At 32.8% G+C, this 17,762-nt stretch overlaps 2 protein-coding genes across 4 annotated transcripts; one reads left to right on the top strand and one right to left on the bottom strand.

Annotated features, from left to right (window-relative positions):
• Window positions 1–197: 197 nt before the first annotated feature.
• Window positions 198–5,952, bottom strand: LOC105149726 (SID1 transmembrane family member 1). 3 transcript variants are annotated; one of them, XM_011062335.2, is made up of 10 exons: window positions 5,272–5,554; window positions 5,017–5,198; window positions 4,036–4,331; window positions 3,768–3,915; window positions 3,614–3,697; window positions 2,552–2,866; window positions 1,743–2,289; window positions 1,406–1,674; window positions 1,136–1,345; window positions 198–1,042 (listed from the first exon to the last, which is right to left on the bottom strand). In XM_011062335.2, the coding sequence occupies exons 2-10, from the start codon at window positions 5,188–5,190 to the stop codon at window positions 755–757; spliced, it is 2,331 nt and encodes a 776-aa protein (XP_011060637.1). In that variant the 5' UTR covers window positions 5,191–5,198; window positions 5,272–5,554; the 3' UTR covers window positions 198–754. The 3 variants fall into 3 exon arrangements, with proteins under 3 accessions (XP_011060637.1, XP_087267311.1, XP_011060636.1); XM_087411185.1 differs by lacking the exon at window positions 5,272–5,554 and adding an exon at window positions 5,753–5,952 and having other exon boundaries at window positions 1,136–1,674; XM_011062334.2 differs by having other exon boundaries at window positions 1,136–1,674.
• Window positions 5,953–6,904: 952 nt separating this feature from the next.
• On the top strand, window positions 6,905–17,677 carry Pi3K92E (phosphatidylinositol 3-kinase 92E). The gene is made up of 10 exons (XM_011062333.2): window positions 6,905–7,653; window positions 9,864–10,322; window positions 10,401–10,838; window positions 10,927–11,357; window positions 11,432–11,722; window positions 11,803–12,081; window positions 12,357–12,626; window positions 12,707–13,021; window positions 13,112–13,574; window positions 13,657–17,677. The coding sequence occupies exons 1-10, from the start codon at window positions 7,489–7,491 to the stop codon at window positions 13,786–13,788; spliced, it is 3,243 nt and encodes a 1,080-aa protein (XP_011060635.1). The 5' UTR covers window positions 6,905–7,488; the 3' UTR covers window positions 13,789–17,677.
• Window positions 17,678–17,762: the final 85 nt, after the last annotated feature.

Below are 17,762 nucleotides of genomic sequence, written 5' to 3'. Positions count from 1 at the left end.
TCAGCTATTGGCTTTGATAATATATTTTCAAGATTATCAACTTTTCGAAAATGCAATAAAAAAAATCGATTTTTTTGACCCGACAAACGAGAATATCCCCTTAATATATTAGGCAAACTATTATGTAATTAAAAATAATATTATATTGCTGGCGCGGGAAGGTGGAGGGAGAGGGAAGAGAGACATACACGCACAAATATATAAAATGTATATTTATTTTTAAAGAAAACATTATATAGAAGACTTTAACATTGTGAACGATGTACTGTGTAACTGTCGCAAACATATTACCTCATGACAGATGCAAAAATGTATATACTTTAAATGTAAAACATTAATCTTTTTTTCTCTATATTAATTTCTTTTTTCTACGTTTTGCGGATATATATATATATATATTTTTTTTTCCATTTTAAAACATTATCACATACATTCTTCATAAAAAGTGCCATCGAAGCACTGGAATTAAAATTGGTTTTATAGCAGGCAATTTATGGAATTGCATTCGTTCATACATTCATTTGACCTAATCGACGTCACATGCATTCTTTGGTACAAACAATATCCACATACACACTCTCCTCAGAGCCTTTTTTTATATACAAATTCTTTCGTGGAATTACTATTCTAAGAATTCTACAATTCTTTTTGTATAATTACTATTCTATTATATGAACTGTAACTTTACGTCCGAGAGAATATCTTATGTAAAATTATAAAATTTCATATAATTCTCAACTCTACATAGAGCTCTTCAAAAAACTGGTATTTGACTCCGATGTACATCCGTTAAATCATCATCTAAAGTAAGTAATACCATAAAAGAAAAGAACATAGCTAATGCCGAAAGAAAATGCCAGATGTCATGAGAATCAAAAAAGTTCAATAATATGCAAGGTTTATTATATAAGCGAGATTGAGCTGGTGTGAGTGCCCAAGAAATAGTTTTATTCACGAAGAAGTACAAGGCTGCTCCCCAAAACAGCATGGATAAGATGATATAAATCGCGGGTGTAGGTAGAATCTTTTCCCTGTGGCAAAGCTAGAAATAAGATTTTTCATATTAATGCAAATTAAATAATTCTTAGTTTATTATACGGCCACGGAAAAAAGAAAAGAAAAAGAATGTACATACCTTCATCATTATGTAAAAGAATGTGTATAAAATTAAATTGGACATCAGTATAGCTAGTAAAAATGTAGCGAAATTGCCTTGCTGATACATGTTACCAAATACCGCAAGTCCAACGTTACATAAATTCGCTAGTACAAGCATTATAAATCTTGCGGGATAAAGCGGCCGGAGTAAATGCCATATGCCGCAGCGCGCCTCATGTTTGAATCTCTGCAAGATATCAATGGCAAATGTATTTTGCGATGGTACAATAAAATCAAGGAGACATACCTGCATCATTCTTTTAAAAGCGCCTCTGTCAAATTTACATCGACCCATATAATATATTTGTACAGTCAGAAAGAAACATATTAGTAAATGCAGGATGGAAAATATTATTAAAAAGGTTTTGGAACCATTTAGAACTCCAATCAATCCTGCGAATATTATAACAGCTAACATTCCAAATGTTACCGGTGCTCTAGCGTTTATATCAGGATGACGATTTTGATAAATCTTGATCATACAGAGTACCGCGATTACGTACATGAAACTGGTGTCTAGAAATTAAATAATAATATTTAATAGACCACCAAAGACAATATGTTTTGTTTTTAATACAACTTACCAAATTGAAAATTGCTATGGCTAGGGCATACATGGTAACTCGCCGACAATATACCTTCCATTATTAATGCAGTGCCCATTGCATAAAATAAACCATAGTGTTGCGGTATGCCATAACATTTAATTTTCTCTTTATCTGGTTCGTTGTGTTCCCGAGAATAAGTCAAAAATATAAATAGTAAACCCAGCATAACGTATCCAAAATTTGAGAATAGATGATTGAAGTCGGAAAGCAAACCCAATGGATGAGCACATAGGAAATTGTAATAGCACATGTCTTGATTTCCAGTTGTATGAAGGACACGCTGATATGTTACCGCCAATTGTACGACTGGCAATGTATAGAATATCGCGACAGTTGTCAAGTAATATAAATATAAACGAGATTTATGTCGCAATATCCTTGGTTCTTTGCGAGCGAGATCACAGACCGAGAGAATGACTTTTGTTCGTATCACATCCTTATCAGAGAGAGCATCTTCCATTAGATCTATATCATCCTCATCTAGGGATGAATCTTCTTCCGTAGAATTCAATTTCGGACTATTCTGACAAAATATGTAATATAACATTCAATTACAAATATTAAAATTATTATAAATGTACTTTGCAAAATGCATAAAACACAGACTGCACGACACAGAATGAGGCATTTCTTTTTATTTTATTAACGCACTATAAATCTGCTTTGAAACTAAAATTTTTATTCAAAACATTTTTTTGTACTTCTTTAATTTTTGAGATATTCACTTATCACATTTTATGTGCCTCATTCTGCATATGAAATATGAATCCATTATTATTAGTTACCTCTTTTACCATTGATGGACTCGGTATGTGTTCATTAAAATCTTGGTTTTCATTTATCAAGTCTTGTGTCGCAAGTTTCTTACTTTCTCTGATACTGAACACTATTACAGCCGTTATATAAATGATACAAAAACCTAATACAATTGCTGCTGCTGATACCGATGCGACAACATAATCTCGTTTGGTAATAGTTGGATTTACGATTAATGTAACATTTTTAGTACGAAGAAGATTACTACTAGACAATCCATTACAGTCAGTGTCTTCTCCTTTGACAACAAGTACAACGAAGAATCCTAACGGATAAGCTTCTCTCTGAAACAAGTATTGTAACAAATCCATTCTTGGAATGCCAATGTTTCGTGAACCTTGCAGTCCACTTCATCAGGGCGAGGAACAGATACTAAGTATCAGGCTGCTCCTCGCCCTGATGATCTGGACACGAAGAAAATCCGCGAAACGCATAATCTTTATGTAGAAAGCTTCAAGAATATTAAATATTGTAACAATTTCATGTTGTGACAATTATATATAATACTGTTATATTATAATAGCATATTATAACAATTTTATATCATCATTGTATATGCAGGTTGGAACATGGAAATTGATTTTCAAAATTAAATAACAATATAAAATATAATTTAGATTTACTTTCTTATTATATAAGATGAAATAATGAAATATGCCAATCAGATACAAGAGCTAATTGAGCACTCAATGAGCAATTATAGTACTGAATGCCAAAACAGCTCAATAAACGCTCAATGATTCTTTAATTAATTCTTGTTTTTATTTCTTCACTAGATTATTGTAGGAACCAATCATATATATAATCAAGAATCATTGAGCGTTTTCTGAACTATCTGCTAAATGCAGTTACATTGTCCAAATATATTCAAATATACTCAAATGATATTCTATTTCCTAATGTTATATAATAAGAAATAAATTAATATTTAGTTATTTTGTTATTTTATTTTAAAAATTGTCAGATTTTCATGGTCCACCGTGTATAAAATACAATTACATATTCCGAAAGATTATTATAGTTCAACTTACCGGTACTGTAATACCTCCTCTTCTACTTACAGTCTGCCAGTGTCCAGAAAACTCAATGTTTCGTTCCAAATCAAATACAGGACACTGGAAAGGAAAGATAGAGATTTGTAAATATTTTATTAAGAACTGTGTCATGCATTTTATCATGCCTTACAGATGTATTCTGTACAGAAACGGTCATACAGATATCATTGTCTGATTCCACACGAACAATGACCGAGGAATTCTCCTGCTTCGAGAAGATGTAGCCATAATATATAGGTTCGGATGGAGAAATTTGTACTTCTACTTTTTTTTCAGAACTACAAAGGATAAAATGTAAAAATTTATATGCGAGCGTATTTTTGGTATGTTTCTTAATAATCTTGTATTTATATGATACTACAAACTACTTGTATTTATATGATAATACAAATACATGCCTTAAATAAAAGTCCATAACTTCCACCACACTAATAGAGAAAGTGATATTCTCATGACTGGCTGTGGAAATACCGACAATAACATGTTCATCATCATTTTGTGCGTATCGATAATACTTTGTGGAGCACAGAGTACGACTAGTTTTATTATATATCACAGTATCTAAATCTGCGCTGTTGACAAGCAAAGGTATTTGCCAGGACAGAATACCCGTTGTTTGACGTACTACTATTATTAATGGCAAACTATGAGTCGCGTTGCTTTCTATTGTAATCCTAGCAGTTTCCAGAGTGACCTACAAATATACCATTAATATATAATTAAATATAACAAATGTAAATATATAAATAAATAATATAAATAAATGTAAATCATATTTTAATCAATAATAATACAATACAATTTATTTTGATTAATTTTTTGTTTCTCAATAAATAAAATTTTTTATAATTTTTTTACACTGAAAGAAAATATACTTTTCTAAAAAAAATTTCATCACTCATTAATTTTTAAAAATTCTGCTTCGAATTTATCATATAATAACGCAAATTTATTATCTATAAAAATTTTAATATTTTTTTACAATACAAAAATAAAAGGAGTAATACAAAGTCCTTTTTATTGTTTATTATTACAATTTAAAATAATATTAAAATAAAATTTATTGGAAATATTTAATGTAAAAAATTACACCGATTTATAAAGATTTTGTTTTTCAACACCTGAATGATTTTTATTTTACTCCATAAAGAAAATAATAAATTGTTTGAATTTATAGTTTTTCAAAAATACAGTCCTTGATTTGTCAATATCTATAAATAATGAAACTTTTTTGAGGCTTTATCTTATTTTCTTTTTTAGTAGTTAAAAATATGTGATAATCATCATTCAGGTATTAAGAAATAAAAATCTTATAGCAGTATAAATAGAAGCAATGTAAGTAAAAGATATGTATTCAATGAATTAGTTCTAGGACTTACATTGCTGGCAGGATACAAAAACATATATTCAACCGTAGAATTTATGGTTTCATTATAAGAATGTTCATATTTTGCTTCTACAACGATTGGAGAAAAAGATGGAGATGATATATTTACAGCTCTTACAGCATCAAGAAGCAATAATACAGTAATCAATTTCAAAGCGTTTGGCATCTTTATTGCTAGAAAAGAGACTAAATGATTAGAACAAATTTTGCTAGACAAGAAAAACAAATTTAAATAAACGTGTAGTACCTTTGTATATATATATATATATGTTTGCAATATATATGTTTATAAGATAAAATTATACAATTTAACTACAGCACATAAAAAATCTATAAAATTAGGCTTATTCGATGCGTTTTTACATGAAACGGAAGAATTTGACAGAAATAAGCGTCATTCTTCCTTAAGAATCGAGATATTAAATGTTCAAGTTGACGACTATTAAGGTTAGGAAATCTGTCACAACTACGAAATACTGCGACACAAGCATGTACAAATATATTGCAACCTGCGGTCACATTTTCATGTTCTATCTCTATGGACAGTATGGCCACATGCGCGTGCGTTTTTGGTATTTCTCGAAATTTGAACTTAACAAACAACTGTTTTGAAACAAGCGCAATAAATTTGTTAAAAAAACGTGCATTAAAATAATCCTTCTCTTTTGCTATGAATGAAATTATATTGTTGAGAATATGAATTATAACATCGATCTGTTGATAATTACATTAAACTAAACGCGAGAGATGGCATTATTTTTGAAAGTTGCTCATCTGTCAAAAGTTTTGAACATCACTGTTGCTCTTCCCTTTTTTTAGATCTTGGTATCAAGCGGTCAATTGCGAGGCCTTGCAGCGGTGATATTTGATAATTTTCTCGTTTCAGATAAATTTGGAATAAACAACCTGTCACTGTACGAAGTACTAGAATTGATCTCTGCTTTGACTCGATATTGGGCCATCTAAAAAGTATTCGCGGTTTTTTGTCACTAGATGTGTGTTGACGGTCATATATCTAGTGACAAAGTACCGCGGATACTTTTTAGATGATCCAATATTAAGATTAATATTACACTGTGATCTTTTTTGAAGTTTTTGTTCCTCTCTTGCTTTCTTTTCGATTGTAAGTTCTGTTCTAATTAAATGACTGGACTTAAATGAATCGCGTATTCATTTTGTTTAGAAACTTTCAACAGCTACGTGTAAAAAATTGTAAATCCATGAACACGAGTTTACAGGTGTAAGAAATTTACTGGATATAGATACAACAGAGATACCAACAGCGTCAGGGCTGTGTGGCTTAGTGACAGAACGAAAGTCTACCAAATCGGAGGAGAGAACAGACAGGCCTGAGTTCAAGACGAGGAGTGTCCTGATATTTTTCTCTATGTCGTCAATTGTTTACACAGGTTTTTAAACCGTTGAATTGGGTATAGGATAGAATCTATCCGATAGAGAGATCCGAGGACTTTTCTGTCGTACACATATTCGTCGTGCGACAAAAACGCAAAATGAAATAGCACCCTAAGCCTGATAATTAAGAATTGACCAATCGTAATCAAACGAGAGGAGGATAATCGATTATAATTAGGTATCGATTATAATTCTACAGATTACGGCATAATAAATTGACAGAATACGGCCACTACGGCCAATATAAATAATCTTTGCCTGCTATAAAAGAGAATCGATTCTTAAAAAAAAAAAAGGAGAAGCGATTCCTTAAGAATCAAAATTCTCGAAAATCGATTATATATTCCCGACCAGAACATCGACTCTCAAGAATCGGGAAAAGAACGCGGATTCAACAGTCGAGTGACTGCTCGTTGTTATTGGTGTATTCTTCTAGATCATCCAATCAGATTCTTAGATCTAGAAAAATATACACCAATAGCAGTGAGAACTCGCTAAACTGTTGAGTTCGCTGAATGCGCCCAATTTCGCATGACTGAACGCGAGGTAAATAATGGCGGAACTGTGTATTGTTATTACGCGTAGACGATAATGGTTATTTGTATCTTGGCACGTAAACGTACGAGGTATCGGTCTTATTTGAAAAGATGCATCAATTAAGACGTGTTTCCGCCACGTCGCAAATGTGAGGCGACGCCCGCGGCGCGAGAACGCGCAAGAATTCCCCCTCGAAGAGAGAGAGAGAAAAAAGAGAGAGAGAGAGAGAGAGAGATTGTGTCGTAATTCGGAGTGAACAGCGACATACCCTGCACCGCGACGTTCCCCAACGTTTCCTGACGTTTACGATACCTATTTCGCTTCCCATTCGTAAAACGGACAGGATGAGCCGCGGTTTCGTCCGGCAACATGAACGGTTTAGGAGATATTTTTGATAACGCTCCCGTTTCCCCTTGTGATGTAAGGAGATCTTGACGTACGTGGTGCTTCGCCCACCGTACGTGCGTGTTAACTTGTGCCTGAAAGGAGTATTCGAGAGATTTTGTTATTCATCATGGTGCACGGCAACATACCGAATGCATACAAATATAACTTTTGGGCGGAGAGGCCCGGGGACGCGCACGAGCCCGCTGTGGTGGAACTCACGTGCCTGATGCCAAACGGTGTTGTCATACCGTTTGAAATCAATCGCAATATTACCTTAGATCAGATCAAGGAGGTGAGTATCTTGCGTATATAACATATATAATAGTGAATTCAGTCACTCGCTTTGCATTGGATGACTATATATTAAAAGCTGCTTTGTACAAAGTATTTAAATACAGTGATATAATATAATCAACTTTTGCAATTAAATAATATATGTATATTCTGTTAAATAAAGTGACAATATTTCCAAACGGCAAGTTATCCATAGATTGTTGTCAATTTATTTGAAACAGATTTGCTTAAGTTGCCTTCAATATTAAAAAAAAAAAAGAATAGTTTCTGATTTTGCTTATTGGATTGCTGATTCTTATTAATTGTTTAAAGTGTTTATATACTTTTATATTTAATTATGCTAATTTCATATATAGCAGCTTTTAGTATATTAATCATTAATTAAATGTAATGCAAGGGATCGAATTTGCTACAAGTCTGTTGTTTATTGCTGCAGTGGACTGTACTAACTTTCTTACTTTTGCCAAATGTGAAATGTATATATATATATACACATAAAATTTTAAGTATAAGGAGTATGTATACTACTTCAGTTATAAAAAACAGACCTCCAAGGGGAACAACATTCTCTTTCTTATTCTTTAATCCTTTGACTGTATCAATGGAATATATATTTGCATAGCGATTGATATACTAAATATATGACTTGAATATAAAAAATATGAAAATATGGTTACATTTGCATCTTAGGATGTTTTAGTTAATTGTTCACAATGCTCATTTGTTTTTATTTATTCATAAGGAAATAATAAATAGTGATACTAAATATGTGTATGTGAATTTATTATCCAAGTGACATAAGGATATAAACATAAAGACTTGGATTCTCTTATAGTAGTTGGATGAGTGCAAAAGTTTGTGCTAGATTACAAAAAATTTTTATGCAAGTTTAGAACACAATATTTTACTCATATTGACAATTGTATTGTTTAATAGAGTAAAATTTCAGCTTTAAGAATCTGTTTTTTTTTTAATTATACAATGATTTTTAACAGAGTTATAAGCAATCAAAGTGAAAATGTTCTCTCACTGACTTTCAGAGTCATAATCTTGTATGTCAAGGTCGTGTTTGGAGATTTGTAAAAATGAAAATAACAGGAACAATCTCAAAAGCCTTGATTTTGACAAATGTTACCAAAGTCATAATCCTGAACAATATTTGAAAAGTTTTATCAGTCTATATAGATAATGTTATAATATTGATGATATTATAATTTTCAAGCTTTAGAACTCAAAAAGTACTTAATGGAAAAATATTTCATTATAGTATTTTGAGAAATTCTCGAGATCTACAAGAATGTACTATATAATAAAAAAATGAGGATTGAAAAAAGTCGATTTAACTTTGACCCAATCTTGGCGATGCCACGTGTCAAAATGATAAGATCAGTAAAAAAATCTTTTTAAACTCTACGACTTTTATCTGAAACACTTTTCTGTAAAATTATATTTTACGAGATATTCAGGGGTTGCGGTACTTTTGTCTCACCCTGTATGTATATGTGTGTGTGTATATGCAGATTGAAGGTTTGTTCACGTTCCACGTTCTAGCATGCTCCAATGTGCTCTTGTTATAGCAACGAGTGCATTAGAGTGAATAAATGCTACAGTAGGAGCATTTTAGAGCATGTTAGAGCATGCGACGCGAATAAACCTTGAATCTTCATGACTGTATTAACGTTAAAATGAATTACTGCAACTGGAAAGAAGACAAGAGACCAAATATATGAGAGAGTAAAATATTCATCTCTCTTGGTAAAACGTTGGTACAACTAGATTAAGATTTATCTGTGTATAGTGAAATAACCATGTATGTAAAACATTATGTTTTTGATGAGAATCATCTCATATTCTTGCTTGAATTTCATAAATAATTATAAGGATGAAATTACTGCAAGAGTGTTACAAGCGTCACGCAACACATGTTGCATAGAACACATCTTTAGATATATATATATATATATATACATATTGTATATATAATATAAAAATGAAACGTATATTTATCTAACAGTTATAAATATACTTCAGTACACATATTGTAGCAGAAATACTAAAGAATATTTATTTAAATTTGCAATTATTTTATAAATATAACAATGTGAGCATAAAAGATTAGTCAGTGCACATAAAATATTCCAATATTGTACAGTTAAAGGATTACTATCATAATCATTGCAAAAATATAAGCTGATGGATACTTAACAGGATCTGTGGGATGAGGCTAGTAAATATCCTCTTCACGGAACATTGAAAGACGCGCCGTCATATGTATTTTCGTGTATTAATTCGAACGCAGAGATAGAAGAATTGCGAGATGAAACGAGACGTCTCTGTGATATAAAACCCTTTTGTTCGGTATTAAAAGTTATAGAACGGGAAGGTATAAAAAGTGATAGGAATTTAGACTCGCAAATTGGCGTTCTAATCGGTAAGGGATTGCACGAGTTCGCTGCCCTGAAGAATTCCGAGGTCAATGACTTCAGATGGAAGATGCGGCTCCTGGGAGACGACGTAGCATTAAATAGGCAGAAAAGATGTTGGACGGAAAAAGTGCATTATCAGTTTCCTTCGAGGATAGCGCCGACGTCTACCGTGCCTAAAAATATTGAGAGTCGTTTGAAGGACGGAAATATCGTTTTAGTCACTAAATTCGAAAAGTCAGAGGTAAGGCAAAATTATTTCCATCGAAGAAAGGAAATATCGTTCGAATAAATTCTCATAAAAAATGATATTGTTTTGTAGGTTGCGTTTACCTTTCAAATAGCACATACTACTACACCTCCTGAACTGATCGAGGCAATCCTGAACAAAAGGGCAAATACTCTTAAAACTCGCGGCGAACAACCAAACGATTTTACGCTGAAGGTTTGCGGGCAGGAAGAGTATTTAATTGGCGATAAAATTCCGCTTATACAATTTTGTTATATTCAAGATTGCCTAGCGAAAGACATTATGCCTACGCTGGTTACGCTCAGCAAACAGAGTGTACCTGTGGACCAAGATAACGCCTTCGACAATCCGGACGTGGATACGTTGCAACGTACGAAACCATCGTCCTCTACGTTAACATTACGTAAAAAGGGCAAGCATATCTCAGCGTGGAAACTCGAAGAACCTTTTGTCTTCAACGTAAATGGAATTTCTCGCCTTAACTGTGATGCCGCGCATCGTACTGTGGAGGTGTGTTTCTATTTCTTTGATATTTCTTTAAAATAAAATTATTTGAGATTTGTGTAACTTTTGTTCCTTATTTCTTTTGTACATATAGATTGGACTGCAAGCTGGCCTTTTTCACGGTGGAAAATCTCTCTGCGAAAGTCAGAAAACCAAAGAAATTATTGTAAGTTCCGATGGTAGCTGCGAATGGGAAGAGACTCTCAAATTCGACATTAAAGTGAGGGATATACCGCGAATGGCACGGCTGTGCTTTGTATTATATGAGATCAGTAAAACTGCGAAGGGTTTAAAGAGCAGGAGACTGATTAGGGATTCGAAGCAGGAGCTCTTCATAAATCCTTTATGTTGGGCGAATACGACAATATATGATTTTAAGTCACAATTAAAAACGGGTGCTATGACATTGTATACATGGACATACGCGGAGGACATACAAAATGATGATTTGCTTCATCCCCTTGGTACAGTAGTGTCCAATCCACATATAGATCGGGCAGCTGCTCTCATGTTAACATTTCCAAAGTAATTATTTGTTTTCTTATTTAGGAAGTGAGAATATTGCATTATGCGTCACATCTGCTTTTATTATTTTATAGTTATGGAAAAGATCAATGTGTCTTATATCCTACTCCGGAAAAAATGGTAGAATATGCCCAAACATTGCGAGAACAATCTAACGAACGCTTAACTAAAGACGAATTAAATCAGGAGTCTGATGTTGGTAGTCAACAATTGGAACAATTGAGATTGCTAGCCGACAGGGATCCGCTGCACGAATTACATGAACAAGAAAAGAAGACGATGTGGACGTTGAGGCATCATTGTCTTCGCGAAATCCCGACTCTTTTGGCTAAACTGTTACAATGCGTTGAGTGGAACGATCATAGGTAAGAAATTAATCGATTAATTGCTTATAAAGTTGTTAGTGAAAGATAACAAACAGATTAAGACTCGTGAACTTTTGTAGAGAAGTTGCAGAGGCCACAGCGCTTATACAACAATGGCCGAAACTGCCAGTAGAGAAAGCGTTGGAGTTGTTAGACTACGCTTACGCTGATCAAAATGTTAGAAATTTCGCTGTCCGCTGTTTAAGAGACGTGACAGATGACGATCTCAGTCTCTATCTGTTGCAGCTGGCTCAAGCCTTAAAACATGAGAATTATTTGGCATGTCCTTTGACAGAGTTTCTTTTAAAACGGGCACTTAATAATCAGAGGATAGGACACTTTTTATTTTGGCATCTCAGGTTAGAGGCAACAGAATTTGCATTTTATTTACTCATTATAATTTAAAATCTCTTTTAGTATTATTACATGCATTAGTTTATTGTTCTAAAAATAAATCATCTTATTTTTTATTGAAATTAATTGTATTATTAATCAATCTGGCATTTATAAATCGAGGCATATGTGAGGTGACAATCGAGATTAAATAATTAGTCGATCGCTTTACATGAAGCCTCACGATTATTTTTATTCCTTACACTTTAAATTAATTCACTGCTCATTTCTTGAAAATTAGATCAGAAATGCAGGTTGGCGCAGTGTCCGTTCGTTTCGGTCTCATATTGGAAGCATATTGCAGAGGAAGCCAACAGCACATGTTATCGTTATTTAAACAGATGAAGTGCTTGGAGAAACTGAGGAGTGTTTCGCAGCAAGTGAAGCAGAAGAAGGATCGTAAGACCGCCCTTCAGGGCTTTCAGGACATCATCCTGGAACCACACTGCCAGGAGGCGATATCCGATGTCCTTAATCCCCTTGATCCGAGTTTTAGATGGAATCACATCAAGTGAGTTTACTATTTTTATTTGTTGAATATGTTATTTTTTATAATACATTTCCTACATCATCTTGTTTTCGTTTTATCAGAATCGAAAAATGCCGATTAATGGACAGCAAAATGCGTCCGCTCTGGTTAGTTTTCGAGAATAGTGATCCTTTTGGCGAAGATATTTACTTAATTCTCAAACACGGAGATGACTTGAGACAAGACATGTTAACACTCCAGATGCTACGTATTATGGACAAGCTCTGGAAGAAAGAGGGTTTGGATTTACGTATGAATCCATATGGTTGCATATCTACGGAGAACAGAGTCGGGATGATAGAGGTGGTGCTAAATGCGGAAACAATTGCGAACATTCAGAAGGAAAAGGGCACATTTTCTGCAACGGCGGCCTTCAGGTGAGTAGTGAAAATATAAAATATAATTGACGATATAATTCAACAAATATATGTCAGTGAGATTTCTTCACAATTTCTTTGTATTTACAGGAGAGGTTCCTTATTAGCTTGGTTGAAGGATCACAATCACACGGAAGCGGCGTTGAACAAAGCGATCGAGGAATTTACTTTAAGTTGCGCGGGTTATTGCGTAGCGACATATGTTTTAGGGATAGCCGATAGACATTCTGACAATATAATGGTTAAGAAGACTGGACAACTGTTTCATGTCGATTTTGGTCACATTTTGGGTCACTTTAAGGAGAAATTCGGATTCAGACGTGAACGAGTACCCTTCGTTCTGACCAATGATTTCGTACATGTCATAAATAAAGGTCAAACGAAGAAAGGGCACGCTGCCGAGTTTCAAAGATTTCAGAATCATTGCGAGCAAGCCTTTTTAGTTCTGCGCCAACATGGAGGACTTATATTGTCTCTGTTTGCTATGATGATATCTACCGGCCTGCCTGAACTCTCGTCGGAGAAAGATCTGAATTATCTTAGAGATACTTTGGTACAGTAGCCATTAAATTATACATTAATATATCCAATTAAGTATAATGAGTACATTCAAATGCATTTAAATACGTTTACAGGTACTAGAAATGTCCGAAGGCGAGGCACAAAAGCATTTTAGGAGCAAATTCGACGAGGCTCTCTGCAATTCGTGGAAAACGTCGTTGAATTGGGCGTCGCATAATATGTCCAAGAACAATAAGACTACATGAATAGCAACAATTATCAATAATGTGAGAGATTCTACGCATCTAAAAATATTGTCACATGACGTCATCGAACGTTACATCACATTACAAAATGTAATGTTAAGACGTTGTGACACATCTGACAAGCACATCGCATTTGGCTGTTTGTCAGAGATTGGAGGATTGCAAAAAAATAAAGCTGTCGTTTCTGACAGATGTCGTCAGGATTGAAAATCGACGACCGTAACCAGTATTTGAGACTGCATAAAACGATCATTGCTGCTGATATCAGCGAACACGTACTATCGAATGATGATTTAGTAAAATGATTTCTCGAGACTTGGATACATTCGTACTGTTTTAGAGCTCTACTTTGTGCAGCACAAGCAGTGTCTATGTTCAATATGATAGTACTTTTCTTAACTAAGGACGATAGTAATTAAACAAGAAATCTTCTCTTTGATTAAAAATTAATTTAAAACATTTGGAATTCCATCGATTGATTTTAAATCTTAATTTGTTAAAGTCTAAGATTATCTTCATTTTGTTAGATAATTAAACCTTATTAAGATGGATATCATTCTAAAATCAACATTTATCACGAAAGCTTGTGATGATATACATGAGAATGTTACTTGCAACAATAAACCGCCAAATATCTCTACTCGTTAACATAAAAAAGCCGATCTTATTTTAACACGAAATAGACATTTGCTATACTCGATTTATCACAAATATAATACGGAAATATACGGCATACGCCATACGCCGCAATGTTTAATTAAAACAGGATTGTTAGCGGAAAATCTGGGAAAGCTGGGAAAAGTTAAGAGAATTAAAAATAAAAAAAAATAGAAGGTCAAAAAAAATCGGGGGAATCGGGAAAAATCAGGGAATCAAGGAATTTATTAACCTAAGATAAAAATAAATTACTGTTATACCAATTCTAATTTTTAAATTTTGCTTTTTAAAAGTGATTAAATAAAATTAAAAAAATTTTTTTAAAGCATTGTAAATATTTTTTTAGAATTTTTAATTTTGCAGTTAGCATATTTGTAAAGTCATTAACGCACATTGTTAAAAAGAAAAAAATCTTGTAAAAGTCAAAATATATATGTATTAATGACATTTCTAATATTAAAATTAATTAAAATGATAATTAGATAGTGTTTAGTGGGATGATTAAATCTCTATAAGAGAGCAATGTGCAAAATAAAGATAAAATATACTGTTTTCTGTAAAATTTCATTTGTTTTTTGACTCGTAGTCATGTTGTAAGTCGTATCGTATTGTTATTTATATTTGCAACTTGTTTCTTAAGGTAAATAATTCTTTGATTTATATGTATTATAATTATCGATTAACGATCTCTTTAAAGAAAAGTGCACGTAATACACAAAATATATAATCTAATACATGATAAAGAGTATACATATATACATTAAAAAAGTTTATGATATAATTGCAGATTATAAATATATTATGAAAAATCTTTATGTTTATGGCCGGTTTTTAACGTGACAGGAAATATTTTTCATTGATTTGCAATTAATCATTGTTCATGTCTGTGTTTTTTTTTTGTCACAAATTAATTTAGTATCGCTATAGCAAAGAGACCCATTTTAAAAAATCTTCGTTGTCAACCAAGTTTAAATATATTGGTCTTCTAGAATCACTTTATTCAGAGTTTCTTTCAGACTTTATAGTCAGAATTTTTTTAAAGGTAATTGGGAAAATCGGAAAATATTAGAAAATTTTCTTCTGTTTCGCTAACAATCCTGTAAAAAGAGCGAAAGGTTTCGATGATCATTTAGATAACAGATGATGACGGTTTATTCCGTACCACTGGCAATGACAGTGTGATAATTAAAAGCAATATCTATTTTGCGAAATTGCCCAAAACGATACCAATAAAGGTGTTACGACCAAAACGATCAATTTAGGATGATCTCAATTGAAATAATCGAATGTTACAATTCGATGCCTATTGCAAAAAATTTGAGCGGTTGTACGCACGTGCGAAAAATCAAATTTTATAATGCAAATAAATATTGATTGCGATTTCCAAAATCGTTCTTTGAGATCCTTTTTTTTGGTGGATTGTATCCAGAGATTGTTAAAAGTCTCACAAATTAATTGGTTCTAGAACGTTATACTTTTTCGTTCTTTATTTGAGATCTTGCCAAGTGACTAGTTGATATGATGACTTCAAAATTTTTATATTTATTGTTATTTTTGAAAAAATTAATGAGTATCTGAAACTATTTGGAATTTTTCATATAAGCACAAAGGACTATCTTTAAACAAATCGTATTTCAAAAGCGCGTTTGTACTTCTCCAGTCCTCCTCTTGTTAGTAAAGATCGAAATAGGTTTTGCAAACTTACAGTCAATATAATTACACTGAGTGCGTGCGAAAATTTTCTAAAGATTACGTAAGTATTGGTCGGAGACAGTTTTCTATAATTTCTTAGGAATTTTCTAGGAGTAATTAGATCTTATAAGAATATAACGTTGGTTTAAAGTTAAGTTTTAAGAAATACAAATAGCGCGATTTTTAAGATTTTGATGTCAAATATAATCGCAAACGCCGTGTCACTGACACAATTAAACCCACGTAACTTTTGGAACATAGTTATTTGTATTGTAAAATTTGATTCATCGCACATACAATCGCGCCTGAAACTCGCACTGGTTATTGTATTGTACAATCGCGCCTTAGACTTGCACTGGTTATTGTATTGTAAATACCACACACATATGTTAATGAGTCAAACAAGTAGATTTGAAATAACCAAGTGTTTCCTTTAAATACGATTGTGCGAAGACTTGCGGATTAATTATCGATTTGCGTAAGAGTGCGCTCTGCCGAAGATATTTTCTTACTTGACTTTTACGTTCACGTTCAAAAGTTCAATCTCGTTTAAATGATGATATATTTCGTGCTGATGACTCGTAAAACTTCTTAGTTATTGTCACACGTGATATCGTGTCTAAAATAATGGAAAAAAAAAACACTATGAGAGATATATATTTTGATATATATAAATATACCGCAATATATATTATTATTATCCACATTAGCTATATATAATTACATCAATAGGGCCATTCATACTTCAGCGCTGTCTTACGTAATAGACCGCTACGCTTTCTAAAACGGCTCTAAAACGCACGACCGTACGCGCGCTCTCCACAATGTAAGGTAAAATAATGATCTCTAATACATTAGGAAAAAAATAAATAATGTTGCAGACTGCGTCAATGCTGCATATCCATATCACCATCCTCTTATTACTTACTAGCACATTATATTTAAATTTTAAATTGTCGAGAAACGTACAAGGAAAAAGAACTTTATACGCATAATAAATATACATGATAGATACCTAACTATGTATGTATATATATATATATATATATATATATATATATATATATATATATATATATATATATATATATATCTTGAAGCCTCTTGATTTTATTTCTCAGTGCTGCTTTTGATTTCTTTATAGACAGATTTATGCGGATTTGATCCGACAAAGCGTATATAGGTACTGTAAATATGCAGTATACGGTAACGTATTGGATATGGAGAGGGGCATACATTCGTTCCTCGAACCAATCTCCACACGCGTATTTGTCGTGTATGTTCTTTCACATTGTACGCAGGTGTACGTCTGTACGCATCCGCGATACCGTAATCCCGGGGAAAGAAGCCGGCTTGCTCTTCGAACATATTTTCTGTTATATCTCGAACAACAATCATTCGTATAAATCGGCTATTTTTTCTATCGTCTCACAACAAAATATTTCTCGTATCAAAACATGTTATTTCGTACGAAACGTGAATAGATCTTCTGTATTAGTCTCAGTGTCTCTTGTAAATAAAACCAACTCTGAAGCCTGAATGTCCTTGATTACAACCGATCTTTGGAGAATTACTGCGTTATGCGAATTACTGTGGAATACGTAAAAGCGTTCTATTTATTAACA

Source organism: Acromyrmex echinatior, chromosome 1, assembly GCF_024713525.1.
Source record: "Acromyrmex echinatior isolate Ae372 chromosome 1, ASM2471352v2, whole genome shotgun sequence".
NCBI lineage: Eukaryota > Metazoa > Arthropoda > Insecta > Hymenoptera > Formicidae > Acromyrmex > Acromyrmex echinatior.
This window is presented reverse-complemented; position numbering and strand designations above follow the sequence as displayed.